This window comes from Tinamus guttatus, unplaced genomic scaffold (assembly GCF_059628265.1).
Source record: "Tinamus guttatus ecotype Peru unplaced genomic scaffold, ASM5962826v1 Tinamus_guttatus_pri_ptg000287l, whole genome shotgun sequence".
Classification (NCBI taxonomy): domain Eukaryota; kingdom Metazoa; phylum Chordata; class Aves; order Tinamiformes; family Tinamidae; genus Tinamus; species Tinamus guttatus.
Window position 1 is genome coordinate 5,467,931 of NW_028288821.1, and position 23,381 is coordinate 5,491,311.

General features: G+C 47.7%; 1 protein-coding gene across 2 annotated transcripts in view; it reads left to right on the forward strand.

Annotated features, from left to right (window-relative positions):
- Positions 1-2,234: 2,234 nt before the first annotated feature.
- The window catches only part of DCX (doublecortin), a 59,344-nt gene continuing 38,197 nt past the window's right edge, over positions 2,235-23,381 (forward strand). For both annotated transcript variants that reach the window (XM_010227425.2, XM_010227426.2), the window contains exons 1-3: positions 2,235-2,548; positions 3,965-4,355; positions 14,791-15,131. In XM_010227425.2, the coding sequence (XP_010225727.1) occupies positions 3,992-4,355; positions 14,791-15,131 (705 nt within the window). In that variant the 5' untranslated portion in view covers positions 2,235-2,548; positions 3,965-3,991. The remainder of the gene's footprint in view (positions 2,549-3,964; positions 4,356-14,790; positions 15,132-23,381) is intronic.

A 23,381-nucleotide genomic window follows, 5' to 3' on the forward strand; every position in this document is an offset into this window, starting at 1 on the left:
AGCCCCTCCCTTTCCAATGTATCCTGGTTGCTTGGCAATGTCAACAAAAGTATTGTTATCCAGAGTTAGCTTCACAGGCAGAAGATTAATGGTTTGTTTCCTGCAGTAAAGATGATTCACCTGATTTAAAGCAGATAACTTAATCTGAAGAGCTAAATTTATCTTTCCTTTAGCTAGATGAATTTTATGATGGGAGGAAAAATGACTTTTTTTCCGATTCTCAATCACTCAGTGCTGCCTAAAATGGTTTAGATTTTTATCTTGAGTCTTTTCTGATGTAAATAAGTCTTGACCAGCATTAACTCCTTAGGGCTGGAGAAGATATTCTTGGGCCTGACCACCAGATATGAAATGCAGAGACCTTCTGAAGGATCAGGCCCTTATCCTCATCAAGCAACTGCTGCTTATTTCTGCCATATGGAACAGCCCAGACAGTGTCTGGAGGATGAGGTTCTGTTGTTTGTAGAGTAGTAAGTATGGGGTGATCCCCCTGAGATCACACCAGATCTCCAGGGCTTGCTGCCTCTGGTGACACTCTGGCTACTGAGATCTTTCTTGCCTCATGGCAGATTGAAAGAAGGACAATGGGACTGAGGTGATTTGGACATCTCTCAGGTGAGATTCAAGGTGAAGCCTGCAGTTATTGGTTAGAGAAACTTTATGCTCCAGTCAGGAACAAATGAGGTCTTGCTGGAGTACTGCTGCTTAATTCTAAGTTTTTCTAAAAGCAAGCAGAGCAGATGTGTCCTCAATGTGCTTCATCTTCTCACCAGTAAGATCAGATGTGGAAAGAAGCTGAGATGTGCTGAGAGACCACTGCTGTCCTTGGAATACTCCCCATGAGCCAGACCGGAGAGATCAACAATGATTTTGTGATTCCACAGGCTGCAGGGATTGGCATCATCCATCCAGGCCCCCCTGCAGTAGTATCCAGTGACTTGGATGTGGTCCAATGCAGTCTGCCTCTTCTGCACCAAAGCTTTGTGCACTGCTGAAGACTAGATTTGGTTTCCCTTTTCTGTTTTTGCTGTTATGCTTAATACTTTTGTAATATCTTTCCATTTTAATATGAATTTATATTTACAATGGAACTGTTACACAGAGGAACAGTGTTAATTCAAAGCAGATCACAAATGGCCAGGCATGATCTAATCTGGGAATAGGATGGAGAGGGCTTAAAGTCCCATCTGCCTCAAGCATCTGCATACCCTGGAGAGCAGAGATCCTGTGCCTTCCTTGAGTGCGAATTTCTGAAAGGGGAGAGGTGAAGAGTGATGCCACCAAGCATGTACTGCACAGCTGATGGCTTCAGCAGAGGATGTGAGGAAGCCCTCTATAAATGAGCGAACGCAGGCTCCAGGGAATACGAACACTTTTACAAATGCAATGTGTGAAAGTTGCCAGGAAACAAAGATTATGAGCTTTCCATGGGCTGGTGTCAGCACTGCCTCAGCTACCATGTGCAAGGCAGACAAAGCTGGAATAAATACTGAATACTTCTGTGCAAATGTGATATACCATAATGTGCCAAAATGACAAAATCTGCGGGTTCTCATGCAAAACAGATGCAGCATTGTTAGGAACCAGTCCCTTCTGCTGGTAAGATCCTCCCATTTCCCTGATCTGGTGCTACCTAGACTAAAGATGGACCAGCAGTGGGGACTGGGAGTGGGGTGCTGCTCCCCTACCTGGCAATGTCCACCCAAGAAGCAGGTGAAGGATTTCACTGATTCGAGGGAAGAGCCCGGTGCGATCTCCTGCCAGCTGAGTCCTCCTGCAGTGAGATCAGAAAATAAACTTCTTTGTTTGGGACGTGAGCCAGGCTGATTCTGGTTGTGTTTCTACCCAGCGACTCCAGCCGGGCTCCTTCGGAGATGTGAATAGACTGGGATTTAGCGGTCTGGTTTTGGCCCATGTCCAATGTCAATGGAGAAGAATTATGCGGGGCGCTGGCATGCAGAACCACCGAGTTAACTCTCCCTTTTGGCTTGCCAGTGGAAGGCAGGAATGCTGTGCAGAGCTGCTCTAGGGGCAGTCGTGGGTGCAGCGCTGCAGCGAGCCCTTGCTCAGTCGCTTCCACGCACCAGCATCGCAGCGTGCTGCGGGGCTGCAGCTGTGACCTCACCGCCGTGCTAATCCTGCAAGATTGGTACAGCCAACTAATTATGCTCTTTTTTTTTTTTTTTTTTTCTCCCACTGGGGCCAGATGCTTTGTGAGTGAAGCTAGAGTCAAAGGGAAACCTGCTCCCTCCAAACAGGACCCCAAGATTTGCTCCTTTAAACTTGTTATTTTACCAATCTGCTAATATATCCAGAGCTGGAATGAACATATTCTTTTCTTCTCAAATAGAGCTGGGGAGACTGCAAGCGGATGACTGAGAATCAAAACTGAGGCAAAGTTACCACGAAGGGATTGAACAAGGCACTAGGACCTAGGAGGAGTCTCATCCACCCTGGCAGGAATTTCTTGCTTGGAGCTCAGACAACAAAGGCAGAGTGAGCCTGGGTTTCTTTCTCTCAGCATCTCCACCCTGTGCGCTGCAAACCGGTGAGTAGAGAGAGCCTTTTTAGTGACTTGTGTGCAGAAAAGTAACGGGTGTGAGAAGGAAGGGAGGGATCTTTCTCGCAGGATCTCAGAGCATCTGCGGTTCATTTTTAAAACAAAACGCCCGCATCCCCCGCGCGTTCCCGAAGTTGCGCGGCTGTTTCATTGTTCGGCACGCGGCACTGTGCTGGCTCTGCCGCAGCGCTGGTGTGGGGGGCTGCTCCCTGCCCTGCTTGGGTTTTCTGAACAGATCCCCTGCATTGTCACCCTCGGCTTTGCTGCAGCTTGGGAACAATGATTTCGATCTCACATCCCTCATGGTGACACTGGGAGGGAACCTTGTTCTGGCAGATGTGGGGGGTGAAAAAGAGATAGCAACAGCTTTTCCTGCATAGACACCTGGCTGCCAAGTGCTGGGTGTGAATCCTGCTCCTGCCACCGAGCAGATGCAAGTGGCACATTGCTGGTGGTGCCAGACGCTCCCCCTCGGCACCAAAGGAGTCTCCTCTTGTGTCAGGGTTAGGTGAGTGAGGGAGGTAGGTCCTCAGCAAAAATGATGCTCCGGGAAAAATTCCCGTGGCGGGTGCCAGCCAATGCCCCAGCTCTCCTGGCTCTGGGAACAATGGAAGGTGCTGTCGGGTGCTCTCTGGGTACGTCCCCCACTGTGGGGAGGGATGAAGCAGTGGGGAGAGCTCCTCTATTTTCTCCCCCTCATTAAATGGGAGAAGAAATGCAATTCCAAAGAGACTCAGATTGAGGGGAGCTTATGGAAGCCTCCTTTCAGTGACAGCTTTTCCTTTGCAGTGGTTTTTTGATGCTGTGGGCTGCTCTGGAGAAGTGATTGATGGGCGAGGAGGGGGCTGCGGAGGGGGAAGGGTGGCGCTCCTGCTACCCTCCTTGAGCAGCCGGCCACAAAGAAACGGCCCGGTCCCCCGCGGCCACTCTTTCATAAATGCCAGTTTATTCTCATGTTAAATATTCAGATGCTCTGGGTCCTTCCCTGCTTGCAGATCGGAGGACCAGCTTGCTGGGCTTGCCTAGCTTTTGGTTGCCAAAGGAAACGTCCCAGGGCTTGGGGGTTCACCACGTTCCCAGCTGATGTCTGGGGCAAGTGTGGGGGCTGAGCGGTAGTCGCTGTGTTTTTGCTTTGGCTCCAGTCCCAATTTCCTGCACTTTGACAACTCGTGGGCGCAGGAGTGGGCTGCTTGCTCCAGCCACCTCCCTGCCCCTGGCTGCATCCCGGAATGTGAGGAGCCTCTGCCCCAGCACGACACCCACCCGGGCCAGGGCAAGGGCCCCTTCCCCAGCCTGTCCTCGTCCCGTTCGTGTGCTAGGGTGAGACTTCTCAGCACCCTTTGGTATTGCTCAGCCCTAACTCACACCTTTTGTGCTCCTTCCTTCCGTCTCCTTCCTGCCCAGCTTCTGATCTCCAGGGCTCCCCAAACTATGGAACTTGATTTTGGACATTTTGACGAAAGAGACAAGGCGTCCAGGAACATGCGAGGCTCCCGCATGAACGGCCTGCCCAGCCCCACGCACAGCGCCCACTGCAGCTTCTACCGCACCCGCACCCTGCAGGCGCTCAGCAACGAGAAGAAGGCCAAGAAGGTGCGTTTCTATCGCAACGGGGACCGCTACTTCAAGGGGATTGTATATGCCGTGTCCTCCGACCGCTTCCGGAGTTTCGATGCTCTCCTGGCCGACCTGACCCGCTCCCTGTCGGACAACATCAACCTGCCACAGGGCGTGCGGTACATATACACCATCGATGGCTCGCGCAAGATCGGCAGCATGGACGAGCTGGAGGAAGGTAAAGAGCGGGTGGCGCATGGGGACATGGGGAGAGGGGACTGCGCTGAGGTCACCTCTCCTGACCTGGACATGCTCCTGTTCTCCAGGCTGGTCTGGAGAGGGGCTGAAAGGGCAGTGGCGGGGCTGTCCCAGTGTCTGTTCATCCCCTAGCCTGGCTGGTGCTGGCTCAGGTGCAGAGCAGGAGGGCGGGTCCTGGGCTGGCTGCTGTGTCCATCCCTGGGGTGTCCCCTGGGGCCAGGGTCACCGCTGCAGGTGGGGAGGGGGCTTTCCCTGCATGTGCAAAAGGGGATTTTGCATGTGAATCACCCCAATTTGGGGGACTTCATGCAATGTGTGGGTGTGCAGGGGGTCATGCAGTGTGTGTGTGTGTGTGTGTGTGGGCGTGTGGAGTGTTTGGGAGGGGTGATGCAGTGTGTGGGGGGTGTGTGCAGGAGGTGGTTCCTGCAGTGTCGGGGGTGCAGGGGGGGATTTCGGGGACATGGTGGGGTTCCTGCAGTGAGGGGTGTGTGCACGGTGGTGTGGAGGGGTGTTGGTGCAGTGTGGGGGTGTGTGTTGGTTTCTGCAGTGGGTGTGCAGGGGGCTTATCAGTGTGTGCACGAGGGGTGTGCAGTCGTGTGGCAGGGTTGGTGCAGTGTGCGGGTGCGCATGGGGGAGTTGGAGCTCATGCAGTGTGTGGGAGTGTGGAAGAGGCTGTTGGGGGGTTGTGCTGGCTGTGTGTGGGGATTCGGAAGGGCTCTTGGGTTGGTGCAGCGTTTGAGGGCTGCAGGGGGTGTGGAAGGGATGTTGGGAGTTTGTGCAGGGTGTGTTGGGGATGTGGGATGCGTGCTTGGAGGGGTTCATGCAGATAGCTGTGTGTGGAGAGGGTATTTGGCAGATAGGGTTGCAGAGCTGGTTTTGGTGCTAGGAGGTACATCAGGAGGGCTGGGTGCACAGGGGTGTTCAGGGTTTCAGGGAGCTGGTGCTGGGGGGAGGGGGTGCTAGGGGTGCTGAGACCCGTGCACATGTGCACAGGGCCCCCAGCCAGCCGCCTCTCCTGCTCTGCTGCAATCCCGATGCTCCCTCCTTTGTTTGGCTCCGGAATATTCCGGTTGCTTTGTCGGAGAGGGGAGATGCTTTCCGACCCCTTGGTGTGCTTTCTGCAGACGAGGTGACCTGGCTCACTTGGTGACACTAGCAGAACACGGGATCTTTACCCCAGCACAAGGGAGCAGAGCTGTGAGTGTCAGGCAGCCCCCAGTCACCTTGTGACCTTGGCTGCAGCCTCTTTCCCTGCAGTCCCTTAGCATTCTCCTGTGATGCTGCTTTTCCCCAAACATGTAGGGAAGGGGAAACACAATAGAATAAACACTGTTGTCCATGCGAGTGTTTTACTTGGGACAAGCCACTGCCTCCTGAAGCTGTCCCAGCAGAACTGTTCTCGACCCCGCTCTGCTGCAGCCGACAGCGGAAGTGGTGCTGATCCCCATCTCGAGATGCTGCCATCTCAGGCTCATCTCACAGTGTGGCCCCAGCCATGACGGCTGCTCTCGGTCCTGCTTTTCCCATGTTTCATACACATTTTAGGAATAACTTCGCAAGAGAATCTAGTTGCAATAATTTTATATTCTTATTGCTTTTTTGTCCATTAAGTTAACGAGCCTTCCGTTATTGTGCCTGCTTTGTGGTGTAGACCAGCAGGTATCTCATTTTTGAGAAGATATTTTTAGGTGGGAGGTACTGGCAGGAGATGATGGGGTCTGGCTTTGCTCTGCCAAAAGGTTTTCTGGGAACTGCGCGCTACAGAAGTGGGGCTTTGGGGTGGGGGGCAGCATCCCAGCAGTGTGGCTGGGGGACACCGGAGCAGAGGGAAAACAAAGGAACGTGGTGGCCCAAAATGCCAAGGAGCTCTGTGTGCTGTTAACAGTGCTGCCATTCCTGTATTTCTAGCAATGAGTGCCTTGGCCATTGCAGAAGTGCATCCTGGGAGAGACATGGCTTGTAATTTATAATGCAGAGCTTGTCATTGCGCTGGAATTTCCGCCTTGTGGTAACCAGTGCTTTCAGCTTGTTTGTGTGACTGTGTGATAGATATCTGCATGGAGAAACACAACTTGGGTGTAGTTTCACTGAGGTTCATACGTAAAAGCACACAAGGATGGAGTCGGCGCTATTTAAGTCTTCTGGTGATATTGGAGGTTTGAGCATAACTAAAGCAGAGTTAGTTTCTATACTATGCCTAATTTGTTATTGTAGTTTCCAGTAAACAAGCAGAACCTAGGAAAAGAGGCCATCAAAGAAAGATGCTAGTCTCAGTACTTTGTGCTGCAGTAGCTGGTGAATTATTGATACTAATATTTCATGTCGTGTTTGATTTACTTGATTACATCTGTGTGATTAAAAAGCACGGTGTAGTCAGGGTATGTTTGCGTAGGGTGGAGAATTGCTGAACAAGAACTTATTTCTGTGAGACAGCAGGCCCTTCAGGTGAACACAAAGTTTTGGTGTGCTGCTAATTCAGTGGAACTTGGAAATAATCCTGTTGGCCTCCAACCCTGGACTTAGGAGACTTTTCACACCAAACGGTGGTATTGGAGATCATTCTCAGAAGAGTCTGGATAAATGTCTTGCTTCCTATTTGAACAAATGGAACAAGTGAGATGTTTCCCACTCTTTTGATCATATTCCCCACCAGGATGCTGCCGTACAGGTGCTCCTTGACTGTCTCTGAACTGCCATCAGCCTCCGTAGCCCTTAGCAGTTACTGTTGAGCCACTGTAGTGGCATTGTGCATTTGGAAAACTTAACTATGAAAGGTGCTTAAGCATTGTGCCATTTTTTTTCAACCATACTGAAGTTGAAGTTAGACGTTCATTTTCATTTCTCACATTGTCATAGATCCATTATGAGGAGGTGCATGAACCCTGGTTGCCCTTGTCATTAAAGAGGCCTGGATGAAGATGTCAGCTGATGGAATACGTTGGCTTTGGCAGCAGAGATGGCTTAAGAAATGCTGCTCTTGGCTCTGTGTCCAAAACTTGGGTCCCAACTGGCTGTCTCCAGTCTATGAAAATACCTTTGTGGGACAAAAGGTTATTTCTAGTGAAGCTCAAGTTCATAACTTTTTCACATGGCTACACTAACAGTTTCTTAAAATAATGACAGGGCTGGTATAACTCGGGAGCAAGCTAAAGGCAGAGGGAGCAGATCGTGAACTGCTGAAGGGAGCCCAGCCCCGAGTTGACCTCAGTGCCAAAGCAGCTGTGGTTTGTTCCCTCTGTAAGGAGGGTTGATACCTCCTGAAGACACAGAGCTTCCACCTTGCTGAGATAAGATGTGTTATGCTGTGTTTAGAGGCAGCCAAAGCATTGATCATCCTGCTGTGCACCACACAAATGATAGAATAAAGTGATAGAATCATTATGGTTGGAAAAGACCTTGAAGATCGAGTCCAGCTACAAGCCCTTCAACACCACGCCTGTTAAGCCACTTCCTAAGTGCCTCATCTACGCATTCTTAGTAGGAAAGAGTAGGAAGAGACCTGCCGGAGAGGAGGTGGTGGTGGTCTAACCGTGTAAAAGTGGAAGAGGATGGTGTAACCAGTGAGGAACTGAGACACAGAGAGGAAGCTTGGCCAGTCCTACCTGCAGTGGCAGTTACTTGTCCTCATTCCACAGCAGGGAGAGAGATGGAAGTCAGAGCTCTGAGTTGTCTTGCTCAAGTGCTTCCTTTCCTTCCCTGGGTCTTCCTCAGTGTCTGGTCAGTGGATTTGAGGTGCCAACATCTTTCCATCTGTTATACATAGACTTTAATGGCAGGTTTAATATGAATATATGGCCCTTTGTCCACGGTCAGAGACAGAAGTAAATGTGAAATAAGCCTATTGCGTGGAAATACAGCATGGACTAGACATGGTGAATAAAGGAAGAATTTTGTACTAGAGATGTGCTAGGGCTTGAGAGATGCAACATTTACAACATATAGGGGAAGCTGCAGGGCTACTCCCAGCTTCTGGTGTGCCCAACCTGTAGGCAGAGCACAGCCCTGTGGTGCCTTGGAGAAGGTCTTTCATCTACTAGGTTGGTCCTTGCCTTATACTGGGCTGCTCCGGTCTGAAATCACTTCTTGCCTCAGTTTAAACATTAGAAAAAAGCTGAATAGAATTTTGCTTTGCTCAGTGGGATTTAATCCCAAACATTTGGGGGTTATGTGAGATGTTCCAGAATGTGTTTCCAAGCTTTTATTCTGTCATGCACTGGGGGATCTTTTCCAAATTCCTTTCCAGGAACATGTAAAGTAGTCACAGGAGAGACTCCACCCTGCAGCTCTAGAGCCTGGAGTGTGCTGGGGCCCTAGGAGAGCTATGGAAATCTCCACCCAGTGCACAAATGTTCCAGTTTGCCTGGAAAACTGCAATCTAATTCGGAGATCCCGGCTGACCTGTGGCAGTGTTTGGTGTGGCTGTTATCCTGGCAGCTTGGCAAATTAAATCCTATATATAACAAAGCTTGTGCTTGCAGCTCTTTGCTTTATTTGCTGCTCGTATCTATTGGACTATGCTGGTCTCTGCAGATAACCTGGTGTGGCAAATTCTTCACGAAGCTTTGGGCATGATGTGGATTTGAAGACAATTAATAATCATGCATATCATTCATTTTATAAGCAGACAAGGTGCTTCTCACTTGTGCCATTTCCTCTTGGAAGAGCAGAAGGAAACAAGCTCTCTCCGGGATCTGTGTTGCCAGGGTGCAGTTGATTGTGAGACAGAAGTATCTTTTTTAGTATATATAGTAGTAGCAGGTCATGCATGTAGGAATTAAAGCCTTGCTTACCATGGGATGGTGAACTCCTACAAGGTGTTAACACACTTTCTACTGAAATGGTTATAAACTCCATGAAATGTGAAAGCTGGGCACAATATAAAATGCTCAACTTTAAGACAGCACAGTTTACAACCAAGACAGGCTGCAGCCCACAGACTGTTTTTTGAATAACTGTTAACACTTTGGAAATGGCCTCAATCCAGCTTTCCCAATTTTTCCTGAAAGACTCTTAAACACAGTTCATTGCGCTTGAGAACTTGCTAGTGCATGTTGAGAGGATAACTTTTTTGAAAGCTCAGCCTGTCATTTTTAGTATTGTCAAAAGGAGCTGCTGTAAGAGGGTTGAAGGCTTAGTGCTCATCTTGAGCTCACAGTTTCTCTCGAGGCAAACCTTATCTGGGTTCAGATCATCCCTTCTTTAGGAGCTGAATAATCTCCTTGTGCTACTACCAAATACATGGCAGAGTAATGGGTAGCGTGCTTCCAGACAGGGTAATTCAGGATAATACAAGCCGTGGCTTTAAATGGCAATATGCTGATTGTGACTTAAGTTCAAAGCTCTACAGTCAGTTCACCTCTTGCTGAGGGCATCGTAGACAGAATAAATCAATAGTGTGGCGTGGTGGCATGACAGAAATAGTGCCACCTCAGGAGCATGCTGGCATGGAGCCAAGCGCACATCGTCCTGCCGAGCACTGGCCCTGAACTAGTGCTGTGCTTGGCCCTAATGGCCGTGGGTGCGGCAGTGGATTAGGTGTTGTCAGGATGACGCTTCTCTTTTAGACACCAGGACTGATGAGATGTGCGGTGAGGTGCCTGCTGAGAGGGTGTCTCTTTGGGGCTGCCATTTGGGGTTTTGTTTGAAAGCAACAAAATGGCTGTTCGGCATCCTCGGAGTTGCGACTTTCGGCTGGGTTTGCGCGCAGCCGCTCGCAGCCTGCGGCTCGTTCCTGCCAGCGTGTGCAGGCCTTCCCAGGCAGGGCTGGGCAACCACGCGCTTCTGAGGGCTTCTCCTGCTTCTGAGTCTTTCCATGGGCTTCCTCCCCTTCCTCTCTTACACTGTGCATGTCTCCGACAACATGCTGTGCTCATCACAGTAATATATGGCTGTGACTGCACGGTGACAGAGACCTTGACTCCTCTTTATAGGCTTAGCACAGATGGACATAGAGGAGAAACCTCCCCTTGCTCTGTGGCAGGAATGGTCTCCATAGGACTTTGGTCCTTGGTGACCCTCTGATCACAGAACACATGTTCAAGTCTAGCAAGTTGTGGATGTGCTTGCCTGATCATGCTACCACATCATGGTAAGCTCTGAGTAAAATGTAATTGGAAGGAATAAAATAGAGTATATACTCCTGGTAGGTAAATGGGAGAAGGGATGGGCCTCACTAAAGAACTTGCAGTATGTATTATTTGAAGGCTATAAACTATCTGAATTTGGGAAGACATAAATTGCAGTCATCTTTGAAATCAGTGAACACTTCAGATTGCATCTGCGGGTCAGGGAAGAAGGCAGTGCCTCTTTCCTGGAGCTGTATAGGCGTCAGCACCAGAGAGCTGCTCAGCTCTGTGTCATGCCACGGAAATTTCTGGCCAATTTTAGCAAATATTTTGTTCAATTCTAGGGATCAGGTTAAATGAAATAATGTGAGATGGGCAGGTTACGTTTTCTACTTGACTGTGATCATAATTTGGAAGGTCAGTGTATATATATGTATTGGCTACCTAATACCATCTTTGTGGAAATAACGCCTATGAAAGGGCTACCCTCATGCCACTCTTGCTTTCAGTGTATGCTGCTATAAATACACTAGACAACTACCGACTATAGTGAAGAATTTCAAAGGAGGCAGCTGGACATAAATATAATAGTATTCTACCAAGCAGAGCAATAATCCCTACCATTTACTTTAAAATGAGGAATTTATTCATGGAAAATATACTCTAAGACCTCATGTGTTTATAGACCACTTCAAATATATACTTTTTCCACCATGGTGTCTTATGTCCCAAAGCACTGTGTAAACATAGGTGAAGATAAGCCTTGCAGCCTTTCTGTGGCAGATATCAGTACTTGAATTCTTCAGATAAGGCAAGTGAGACCCAGGTCAGTTAAGAGTTTCCTGGGGCAGAGCTGAGCAGTGTTCAGATCACTTGGTTCTAGTGTTGTGTTCAAAAGTGGGAATCCTGTCTCTGTGGAAGTACTTTTCTGCTGGGCACTGTTGCAAAGGCTCTGGGTGTTCAGGAGAGCTAATTCCTCATGAGCATGTCAAACTCCTGCCTGACATTTGAGCTGTGCAACTGGAGAGAAGTGTGGGCCCCTCTGCGCCAGATGTCACTTGGCTGAAGCAGATGAATAAACCACAAGACCATCACCGTCCTCTGCACTCCCTCCCTTGAGGTACTTATAGACACTGATTAGATCCCCTCTCAGTCTTCTCTTCTCCAGGCTGAACAGGCCCAGCTCCCTCAGCCTCTCCTCATAGGGCAGATGTTCCAGGCCCCTGATCATCCTCGTAGCCCTGCGCTGGACTCTCTCCAGCAGCTCCACATCCCTCTTGTACTGTGGAGCCCAGAACTGGACACAATACTCCAGATGCGGCCTCACCAGGGCTGAGTAGAGGGGCAGGATCACCTCCCTCGACCTGCTGGAGACGCTCTTCTTAATGCACCCCAGGATCCCATTGGCCTTCTTGGCCACGAGGGCACACTGCTGTTGTCCACCAGGACACCGAGGTCCCTCTCTGCAGAGCTGCTCTCCAGAAGGTCGGTCCCCAGCCTGTACTGGTGTCTGGGGTTATTCCTCCCCAGGTGCAGGACCTTGCACTTGGCCTTGTTGAATTGCATGAGGTTTTTCACCGCCCAGTTGTCCAGTCTGTCCAGGTCCCTCTGGATGGCAGCGCAGCCCACTGGGGTATCGGCTACTCCTCCCAGTTTCGTGTCATCAGCAAACTTGCTGAGGGAGCACTCTGTGCCTTCATCCAGGTCACTGATGAATAAATTGAACAGGACTGGACCAAGGACTGACCCCTGGGGGACCCCGCTAGCTACAGGCCTCCTCAAGGGAGGGAGTGCAGAGGACGGTGATGGTCTCTTTTCAGTGGTGGCCACTGATAGGACTAGAGGAAATGGCCGGAAACTGAAACACCAAAAATTCCATAGGAACTTAAGGAAAAATTTCTTGACAGTGAGGGTGACAGAGCACTGGAACAGGCTGCCCAGAGAGGTTGTGGAGTCTCCTTCTCTGGAGATCTTCAAAACCTGCTTGGACGCAGTCCTGTGCCACGTGCTCTAGGTGTCCCTGCGTATGCAGGGGGGTTGGACTAGATGATCTCTAGAGGTCCCTTCCAATCCTAAGCATTCTATGATTCTATGATTAAGCAGAAGATTCAAAGGATTTGATGCTTCTGGAAAGTAGTATCTCCTTTGGGAATTTGTCATGATGTATGGCACTCCATGGGGTATTTTTATGCTTCCAGAGTCAAACTCAAGAAATGTGAGGCATTAAGGAGCTTCAACTATAGATGTAGCACTGTCAGTTTATTTAGGGGTTCTGCTGGTTGCTTACATGCCTTGAATTTAGGTTAGTGGAGTTAAAGGCAACAGAACCTTCTAATGGGCTTTTGCATTGGTCAGTTTGGGGTATGCTAGTTGACTAAAAATGCCCAACTGATAAATATGCTCATTGTAAACCTTAGCTCTCTTCTGCTGCTTGTCCTACAGCAGATCACTTGCTTCCTGGTGGCAAATGGTTGTAGTGCAAGTGCTTTTTATGCTAGTGGCTAGTGGTGCAAGCACCAAGAGTACTCGTGCTTTCCAGCAAACTGGTGTAAGGTCAGGGAAAAAAGGACCATTTTTGTGGCATTAAACCATGTGTGGTGATAAGGCTGTAAATGCTACATATCTGCTCCTTCTAAGCATGTTAAAGGCTCTGCTGTGTGTTATGTACCTATTACAGAATTCTAGAATTATTAAGGTTGGAAGGGACCTCTAGAGGTCATCTACTCCCACCCCCCTGCACAGGCAGGGTCACCTAGAGCACGTGGCACAGGACTGCATCCAAGCGGGTTTGGAAGATCTCCAGAGAAGGAGCCTCCACAACCTCTCTGGGCAGCCTGTTCCAGTGCTCTGTCACCCTCACTGTTAAGAAATTTTTCCTTAAGTTCCTGTGGAACTTTAGGTGCTTCAGTTTGTGGCCATTTCCTCTAGTTCTGTCTATTAGTAGCCTTTTGTGTATCCTATGAAAGGATTGTCTTAGTGACTCTATCAGAAATACAATTTAGTCTGCCAAAGGATGGCTATATGGGCATTTGATACATAATACATGTCCAGATGCTAAAATTCTGTGGAAGCCAATAGGCTGGTTGAAAATCCATATTTTTATCCATGCCAAATAAATATTAAATGTCCTAGACATCATATAATGGAAAGTCCGATGTGGATGTTGAGACAGGCTTTTTGTAGATGTCTAGGCCCTGGAGTTCCTAGCAGGTAACAAGGAAATGCAGTTAGGCTGTTTGTATCAAGGAGGATTTTTTTCTCATTCAAAAGAGCTAGTTCTATAGTTCAATTTCAAATATACCATAACTTTTGAGGAATTTCATTTTTTCCTATAAGATGATCCCTCTTTCCAGCCCCACCTCCCCCAAGGAAATCCTATAGGTGCTTGCCTTATGCCTCCAGTTTCCATCAAAATTGTATCAAATGGAGAGACAAAGAAGGGTTTCTTACCCTAGCAATGACCTTATTTTTCAGTGCATCCTCAAGTGCTCAGCCGCCTGAGTCATTTCAGACTAGACAGCTACATTCCCTTAGGGAAAGTGTTTCACAGTGTCCTTCTAGTAAAATGTTTTTGAGGAGTGTTCAGATTTAGAGGCCACTTGTGTGTTCTGGTTCTCTTAAAACCTGAGGTAGGCTGGATACTGCAAATGATGCACTGAAGTTCAACCCACTTTTGGATAGGTTGGAGGCAGCTTGTGTTAATTACAAGTTTGATTCTGGAATATTTTTTCCTTCTCTACTGTGTATAAGCTTGGATTTAATATGTATTTTTTCATTGGTACCAGCTATCTTGAAGGAAGGAATGGTATAGCAGTGTCCTGCAAGTGTGTCTTCTGGTAGACCACTGATACTACAGCAAAGCAAAGCTGTTATGCCTGCTAGATTCATCAAGCTGCTTTTTGTAGAGATTCTCTCAGGCGTGACACCAAAGGAACCTTTTGGGTGAATGTTGATACCCTCTTAGGGAGAGATGACAGACTGAAGTAGTACCTGGGTATGTGAAGATGTAAAAGGAAGTTGGCAGAATTACAAAAAACAATGTAGGTGATAATTAAATGAATTAGGTCTTAGGAGCTTTTAGACAGCCTAGTTGTATCATCATGTACATAAATACATTTAATTCAAACTTGTTTAACCCCTGGTTCATGATTGTGTTGATGGGAAAATATTAGATGTATTTTTAATAAACATAACTATTCTAAGATTAAGATGTTTTAATAAAAACTGCCATGGCAGATCTAATGAAAACAATGATTAATTTACTTGGGTGAAATTTACAGTGCCTGCTGTCCAGCAGCCCTCTAGGAATCATACCTGTAGAATTACACTTGTGTTCATTTCTTTCAAAAGGGGAGAGTTATGTCTGCTCATCTGACAACTTCTTCAAGAAGGTGGAGTACACCAAGAACGTGAACCCGAACTGGTCTGTCAACGTGAAGACATCTGCCAACCAGAAAGCGCCTCAGTCTCTGGCCAGCAGCAACAGCGCCCAGGCGAAGGAGAACAAAGATTTTGTGCGTCCCAAGCTGGTCACCATCATCCGTAGCGGCGTGAAGCCCCGAAAGGCTGTCCGCGTGCTCTTGAACAAGAAGACTGCCCATTCGTTTGAGCAAGTTCTCACCGACATTACTGAAGCTATAAAGCTGGAGACGGGAGTTGTCAAGAAGCTCTATACTCTCGATGGGAAACAGGTAGGAGATTTTATGGATGTGGTCTTTTTTCTTACTTTCTCTTATTTTGAAGTTTTGCTGACTCAGAACAATTTTTGACGCCTAAAATAAACTTGAGATGATCACTGCCATCTGTTCTTTTAGAAGTCAGACTTCTCAAACCAGTGGTTAAGTTACTAATTTTTCACTGATATTAATATCAAGCAAAGAATGCAGCCAACTGTCTGAGATGGATGCTGTCCTGCACGCCAGTGTGCAGTGCATGTCTTCCAGGCTGCCTAAATAAATAACGTGAGGAGTTTGGCTCACAGCCACCAGTTAATTTGGCTCTCCAGTAGTTGCTGGAGCTCTCGAGCTATGGATTCACTAAGTGAAAATGTGTTGCTTAACTCTTCCTCCCCTTAAATGAGGGCTAGTTAGAATAATGATCTGTGCATGCTCTTCTGGCTAGCTCAGTACCTGTCAGGAAAAATACAGGACTGGTGCATTTTTCTTGATGAAATGTGTGAAGAACTAACATGCAAAAAGGGATTTGGGTCACAAATACTTAGCAGGTTTATTATATTGTGCTTTGTGTCTACGTGTTCCTGCAACTGAAGGAAACATCTGTCTCCTGTTAGTAGCAGCAGAGCAATAAGCCATTGCTGTATCTATGAAAAGTCTTAGAGGAATGTACAAGATATATTTTGAGGATCAGGAAGAGCTAGAGTTCCTCAAGGAAAACTCTAAGCTTAATTTAGTAGGTTTCAGTGTCTACTGTAACAGAGGGAGGATCTTATTTTGCTGTTTTTCTTCTCTCATTCTGGAGAGAGGCAGCCCAGCTCTTGTGTGGGCTGGGCACTGGCTACTCTAGGGATTGCTGGCATTGCTTTGAAGTGACTTCCTCTTCTGTCTCCTAAGTGAATCATTCAAATGCTGCCTCTTGAAACACCCTGCCAAAACCAGGCACTGTGTTTAACCAGCAGGCAGACTTCGCTGGGGAAGGTGTTCATCCTTCCCAGTACCAGGTACTAGCTCATAAAGGGTACTGGTCCAGGTGCAGTGTCTGGGAGCTGAATATAGCACATCACTATCCACTAGTCATGCTTTTTCTCAGCATTAATAACCCATGCATTAGCAGCCTCCTGTAGTTTCAGAAATACAAATGTCTCTTGTGCCTGTCAGAGCTTCTATTTCCATTTGTCTTGACCCAGCACTTGTACTTCATAACCCACATAATTTATACATGGATGGGTGACTTTCCCACTGGCCTGTCCATAAATGTGGTTGTGTGTTGTAAATAAGCAGTGACAGTGATGCAGTGAGAGCATTGGAAATGGTAGAGGAAGAAACAGAAGAGATTAAGGGCCAGGAAAGGCAGTGTCAATAGATCCTGCAGCAGCCTGGCAACAAACTGTACAGCACAATGCATGTAGGTCAGAGCCCCTTCAGAAAGGCCTTCATACATGGGTCTGACCTGCAAGCAGTTGCCAGGTGATGCTGACATGCAGAGTCCTGTTGCATCTGCAGTTCTGGATCAAGATTAACTGAGCCCTTAAAACGTCTCAACTCTTTGAGAAGAGCCAGTATTTTGGAGGTGGAAGGGAGCTGCTGCCTTGGGCAGTGTGCAGAAATGGTGATGCCCTGTGAGCTTTTGCAGAACTGTCGTCTCTTACCCACCTTCAAACATGTTATCTGAGCTAATAGTGTTTCCCCTCTACCTCTGGCTGTGAGCAAGACCAGCTCAGTCCATGGACTGAGCTGAGCCTGTGGGCTTGTGGCTGGACCAGCTTGTTGAGTCGTGTTGATTCTTTGGCAGAGATTTGGGAGATGGTGCTCACTCTCAAACTACAGCTTCTCAAGAGCAGTCGTGCTGAGAGGTAGTGTGTGTTTTGATGTAAACAGCAACCTTGAATTCCTTGCATCAGGCTCTGATGTCCTTGTAGTGACTGGTGCTTTAATCCAGCACTGCTTTCACTGTGGCTGTCATGGCTTCACTCTTTTTGCTGCAGAAATCTGATTTCACTGAAAGTCTGAATAATTTTTTTTTCATTTAGCTTGCTTTGAGTTTATAATTCACCATTTCCTGAAATGTGGTATTTCCTAGGGCATTGGAGATGGAAATCTTTCCCACCTTGTTTCACTGTATGCAAACGTACATGCTTGAAGAGAGATTACTCGTGATTTGACATTAATTGAATGTTCAGTATTTATTTGTGGCATCATTTAGTGTTTAAGTGTGCTGAGGAGCAAAATCTGGCCCACTGAGGCTGTGGCTGATTGGAAGATTTCCCTCAGTGTTTCTGTTTTAAACTAAGTTGATTAGAAGTCTCTAGCCTGTGGGTGTACTGTTTGCTTTCAGATTTTCCATTGCATCCTACTCCATAGTGTCTGAACTTGGGACATAATATTCGAAAGAGGTTTTGCATGTCTGATTCTACTATTAGAAAGAGGTTCTTAAAGTAGCTTGCCAGAATTAAGTATTATTTCCAGCAGAAAATATTCATGTAAATACACAAGCTGCTCACATATGAGATGGTGACAAACACCCTGACAGTCTGTCTCTTGAGTGTCATCAGAGCCACGTTACTCCCTCTGTGAAATGCTAAGATTTACAAAGGGAACGTACAAAGGAAAATCATCCTGCCCTGGTCTGTGAGCTGTAACATAGTGAAAGGAGATGATTATTTTATTTATAGGCATTTCCATGGTGCTCATCAGCAGAGTGATCAAGACGCTTTACAAGTCCCGGCAGCAGTGGCAATGATAGGGTTGTATAAATAATTACATTGCTGTGCACTGCAGACCTGCTGCATTTGAAATGCAAAAGCAGCTAATTGAGTGCCAGAATGGGCATGTTTGATGGATTTAGTGTTTAAAACAACAGTGGGATTAGGTCATCTTTCTAGGAAGTCTTGCTGCTGGGTTTCTTGTGTTGTCTGTAGAAATACTATGCTTTTGAAACTCCTCAATAAGCATCTTAAGTAGTTCATGCAGCGTGATTTGCATGTATTTCTAATGCCTTGTGCCTTATCTGTCTGTATTCAAGCTGCATTTTTCCTGGGAGCGAATCACTATGTCTTGACATCCAAGAAATCAAAAGGGGCTTCAGAGAGTTGGCCAAGTTATATAAGAGAATTGCAACAGCAGAGCTTTACCTTTAATCCTCATGGCCATATAGGAAATGGCAAAGGGCAAGGCTCAGTGCATTAAACAAATGCTTGATATAGTGTAAAAGAAGTCAGCCCTTGATTTCATGACCGCAATGCCTTTTGTGTTGATATATGTAGGAATAAAATTGGTCTGGTCTGTGGATCATGCTTGAAATCGGTTGCAATGGCAAATTCTTTCTCTTTTTAAAATATGCCTTGCAAATGTTGCATGGCTCTCCTGCCTGTGCTTTCTCACTGTCGTGCAGTAGTTAGGTGCTCCTCTGGAGGAGATGTGGCTGTTTTGTCCCTGTCAGCTAGGTGAGCAAAGGGCCTGTCTCTGCTTTCTGGTGCCTTGCTTTGCAGGGTGCGTCTGTCTGCATTTGTTCCTGCTTTAGGTGAACTCATCTCATGTCTTCTGCATATGCTAAACTTTTTTCCTGCTCTATCTGGTATTCCAAAGCCTGGGAGCAGCTAAGCATCTATGTGAGGACATGCAGTGACAAAAATCAGTCATTTTTTTGTGACTGGCTGATACCTCAAAAGGGTGAGAAATGCACCAGGCGCATTCAGTTTTACTCTTGCACTAAGGTACTTTGCTATGCTATGAAGTTCCATCTGCTTTTCCTCCTAGGCTAATGTATTGCCATGTCTTTCATTAACTAAATACCCTGTTCTGCTAACCCCTCTGCTAGCACGACTGAGCAAGCAGGATTTGATGCTGTTCAGAGCAGAGAGACCTTGCAGGCTCCAGTTCCACATAAATATATATGCTCTGGTTGACAAGCGGAGCAACTGAGTGCCTTTTTAGTCATAATGAAAGGCAGTGATCTCTTCTGGACTTTGAACTCTTCAAACGGAGGGAAAAGTCACGCATGTGCAGTCCATTGGCTTTTATCTAGCCGAGACAAAGTGCCTCTGTTCCGTCTGAGTGTTAGCTGTCTCACCAGATGAAATTATATACATATTCATATGTCAGGGTGTTTGTGACTGTGCTCCCAGGAGAATTTCCAGCCATAAAAAAACTGGTGCCCTCTAGCAGTCTTTGCTTTGACAAGGATTTCATGTGGCAGGTGATGAATGAAGTTCACCTTTCTGTTTGCAAAGCTGATGCAAATGCATATGAGGCCAGCCAGGCGACAAGGAGTCACCGTTTCCCTTCAGGTGACTTGCACTGAGGAAGAAAGGGCAGCAGCTGGGAGGAGGGAGCAGGGTGAGTGTCACAGCAGGCTCAAGGTTGGTGCTTTCAGATCACAGCCAATAAAACAGCTGATAAAGCAGCTTCTGGTACAGTGCAGGTTAAAAGCTACCTCAAATGCATTCTTCAAGGTGCAGTGGAGAGTCCAACCATGCCTGGTGAACCTCAGAGCTGCTACACTAATGTTAAGCTGGTATTTGGAAACAATCCTGTCAAAATAATTTTATATCTGAAGTGCCAAAATGAGCAATGGACCAAGTTCTGCTTGGTCCATTGCTGCTTTAAGCTCTAGTTACTGTATTAACAGGCTTGTACTGATACCACATGTAGTAAAGTTTGTACCAAAGTACACAAATGTCTCAACTCCTGTAATCTGCAATTGATGCTCAGGAAGATGAAGTAACTCCATGACTTCTAGCAACATTTGTCATTGCTGAAAGATCAGAGGGGGGAAAAAAAAGATCCCTGTAGGGCCTTGGAGATAGTTAACTTATGCCCTGAGGCATGAGGTCCAAGGCTGCAAAGCAAACAAATGGGTTTGTGCTGCTACACACGCCGAGGGGTAGGATGTCTGAGCCTGGAAACTCCTCATCCTTCTGAGATTTCACAACTCGCTGCCCTTTCGGATACTCCAAGTAACCGCAGACGAAGTGGCTTCATGTGCTGGTACAAAGCCAGGAAGATGTAGCCCCAAAGCAAACAGGGAGGGAAGGGCAGGAGGGGGCTGCAGCTGTATCTTGTATCCTGCCTTCTGCAAGGGCTCTGCAGCAGCTGCTGCTAATAGGGAAGAGGCAAAGCGCAGTGTCCATCCCTGCTGCATGTGCCAGAGCTGCAAATTAAACCTGTGTCTGCTTAACATCTTGCGCTCAGCCTTTTCTCAGTTCTTGTTCAGACTTGGCAGGCCTCGCAGGAGGCCCCTGCTCTGGTATCAAGAGGACAGGTCTGTCTCGAATAGCATGTGCCAGTTCTGCCCACGGCCTCCCGTCTGTCCGGTTGTGCTGAGGGGGGTGAGCTCGGGCCTTTGCCCCTTGTTGCTTGTGCAGCCCATGCTGACTCAGCGTGCCGAGACCCTTCCCCGCTAGCGGGAGGAGCAGTAATAATGTATGGGCTGCAGAACTGTGAACCCAACAGGCTTGTGCAGGCAGATGAAGCGGCTGCTTCCCTCTCTTTGGGGAGCTCTCAGGCTGTGCTGGAAATGCAGTGTTGTCTGAATCATGCAATGACTAGACACTAACACAGACAAAACCAATTAGTCCTCAGGTATCCTTAAGGATTTTATCACATGCTACAGCAGATAAGCCAAGCTTCCATAAATGTATCTCTATGTACTTACAATAAAATATTCAGAAGACTTTTTCTGAGAGATTATTCAGAATCCTTGTGCTTATTAATTGCTGTTTCATAGGTCCAGGGGCCATAGAGTCTGGGAAAAAAGGGACCTGTCTGGGACACTGACATCTCCAGAGTGGGTCCATCAGTCACCGCTGTCAAAACCATCCCTAGCTGGTGCTGTTAGTATAGCTAACGGAGCAAAGAGCTCCAGCTGGAACGGCTGGGGCGATGGCACCTCTGCCAGCCTCCACCTGGGGACGGTGTCCCCCAGCCCTGGGGTACCTCGTGGGCTCTTGGTTTAAGCAGAAGATGACTAAATATCTATGAAAGAGCTTTCTTTGTAGCTATTCACCTCTCAGATCAGTTTGTATTGCAGCCTGTTGAAGGACAAACCAACAAGGAATGCCCAGTTTCAGGGGTTTGGCTGATCACAGTGCTGTGAGGATTTTTGGCAGGTTCCTGATGTCCATGGCTCTGCCTTGCCAAAGGTGACTGAATAACTAGTCCATCTCAAAGCTGCTGCCTGTGGCTGGAGCTTCCAAGGAAACCATCTTGTGTGGGCAAGCTCTTGGAGGTGTTGGGGCTGCAGACAGGCTGTAGTTGGTTTTCCTATCTTCCATCTTTTTATTTTCATTGCTGTGCTCTATCTGTGCTGTTGAAAGATGTGAAAAGATGACACTGCTCTTCTGCGCTGTTGACAACCTCTAATTCCCACATCTACTAAAGCAGAAGCAGTCTGACCTCAGCAGCTCTGTCCATGCTCACCTTGGCTCTTCCGCAAGCACTGAGGCTGACCAGTATCATACTCTGCAGATCGTGTCCTGAGCCATGTGTGGAGCACGGGGGACAGGGAGCGACCCCATCGTTCTGATCCAGCCCTTAGGCCCTGGCAGATGTTTGCCATTGCATTCCCACAGCCCTGATGCTGGAAGGAGACGTCAGGCTCCATCCTACCACCAGCAGGATGTGGAGTCTGGGGGTTCATCACGGCTTTGGCTGTCTCTTGTCCTCTCGAGGCTGCGAGGTTTGGGATCCTGGAGCAGACTGCAGAGCTGGAGAAACCCAGGCCTTGCTCGCAGATATCTCTGCGCTGTGATCTGCAGGAACATCTGCTCCTGGTGTCGCAGGTGGCAGGCTGTCCCAGTTATTGGTGGATGCAGTGAGATCTGACCTGGTGACCCAGGTGGCTGTGGCCCCTGTTACTGAGCCCTGGTGCTATTCACACCCCAAAGGGGACGGACGTGAAAAATTCGATCCTCACCAGCATCTTGATTTCGGCAGCTCTTTCTCCTAGGGTGACATGTTCTCTTTTCATTCCGAATCCCCGGAGAGGAGAGGATTGTTCGTTGTAGTGCCAGAGGGTTTAACTAGGAATAAATGAGCTGAAAATGAGCAAGAGAAAATTGGGTTGAATAGGAGGAATAGGTTGAGACAAGGCAGACTGCAAGAGTCTTAGTCTTCTCCACTGCTTGGCTGTTTCATCATGTGGAGCGTTGGTTCATTTTTGGTGCTCAGCTTTGAAATCCCCTTAGTGTGAATGAGTCTGGCCCTGCTTGCAGAGGGGACAGGTTGTGCTGGGTGGTTCAGCTTAAGTGTCTACCTCCATGCTTGGATGCCAGAAGAGCTCGTCTCTTGATAATGAAACCAAGTAAACATAGTTTGTTTTTTGTAATAGGGAATGTCTTACTCTGGTGAGCCGGAGTCCTTCTGTCCAGTGGTATCACAGAGGACATGCTTGCTCCCTTCTCCCTGCCTGGCCTAGCAGGCCAAGGGAGTGAAGCTCCCCGCTGCTTCCCTGAGCACCGCGTCTCTGGACGCAGTGCCGGTGTCATTCAGCGGCCGCGGGGCGGGCAGGAAGGGGACGAGTGCTGGCTTTGCTCGTGTGCACGGGATAAGTGTTTCCATCCACCCACGGGTCTGCCAGGGGTGAGAAAGCAGTTGGCACAGAAATGTGGGTAATAAAAGCATGCCTAAAGGAACTAAGGAGAAACAAGTTGGATCGGATCCATCCACATTTTCCGAATTGGCTAAGGTAGGTCTGCATGTGTGAGGAAGTGCAAAGGCCAGCCACGAAAGCTCTGCAGGCTTCTGCAGGCTCCTCCAGCCTGTGCTCAGAGCCATTTGGGCCGTAGCAAATTGATTCACGTGCAAAACAGGAATCACAGGGAGAATAAGCCAAGCAGTCAGTGCTGCAAGCAAAAAGGCACCTTCTCCCTTGCAAACCTACAGCCAGCCCCTTCTGAATGACACACTTCTAGTTTTCTGCCTATCAGCAAGCAGGTGTGAATCAGTTTGAGTATGTATGGATATAAGTACATGCATAAATAATTTCTGAACCATGTGTTACAAAACACAGCTCTTCAGCTTAACTTGCTGTATAATCTAAACTCTCCTTTTAGCTAAAGGGTTACCAGGAGTGTTGTGATCTGAGGGAGATCCTTGAATTGGATTAGATTGTTCTCCCTTATTCTGGCAAATCAAAGTCTGTAACTAGAGCCTGTAACTGCATTTCAAAAATAAATTTATTTACTACTAAGCTATATTCCCAGATGAGTAGGAAACTTGTATGTATTGTTTCATCTTGCATTTTCTACCATTTTCTAACTTGGAAAA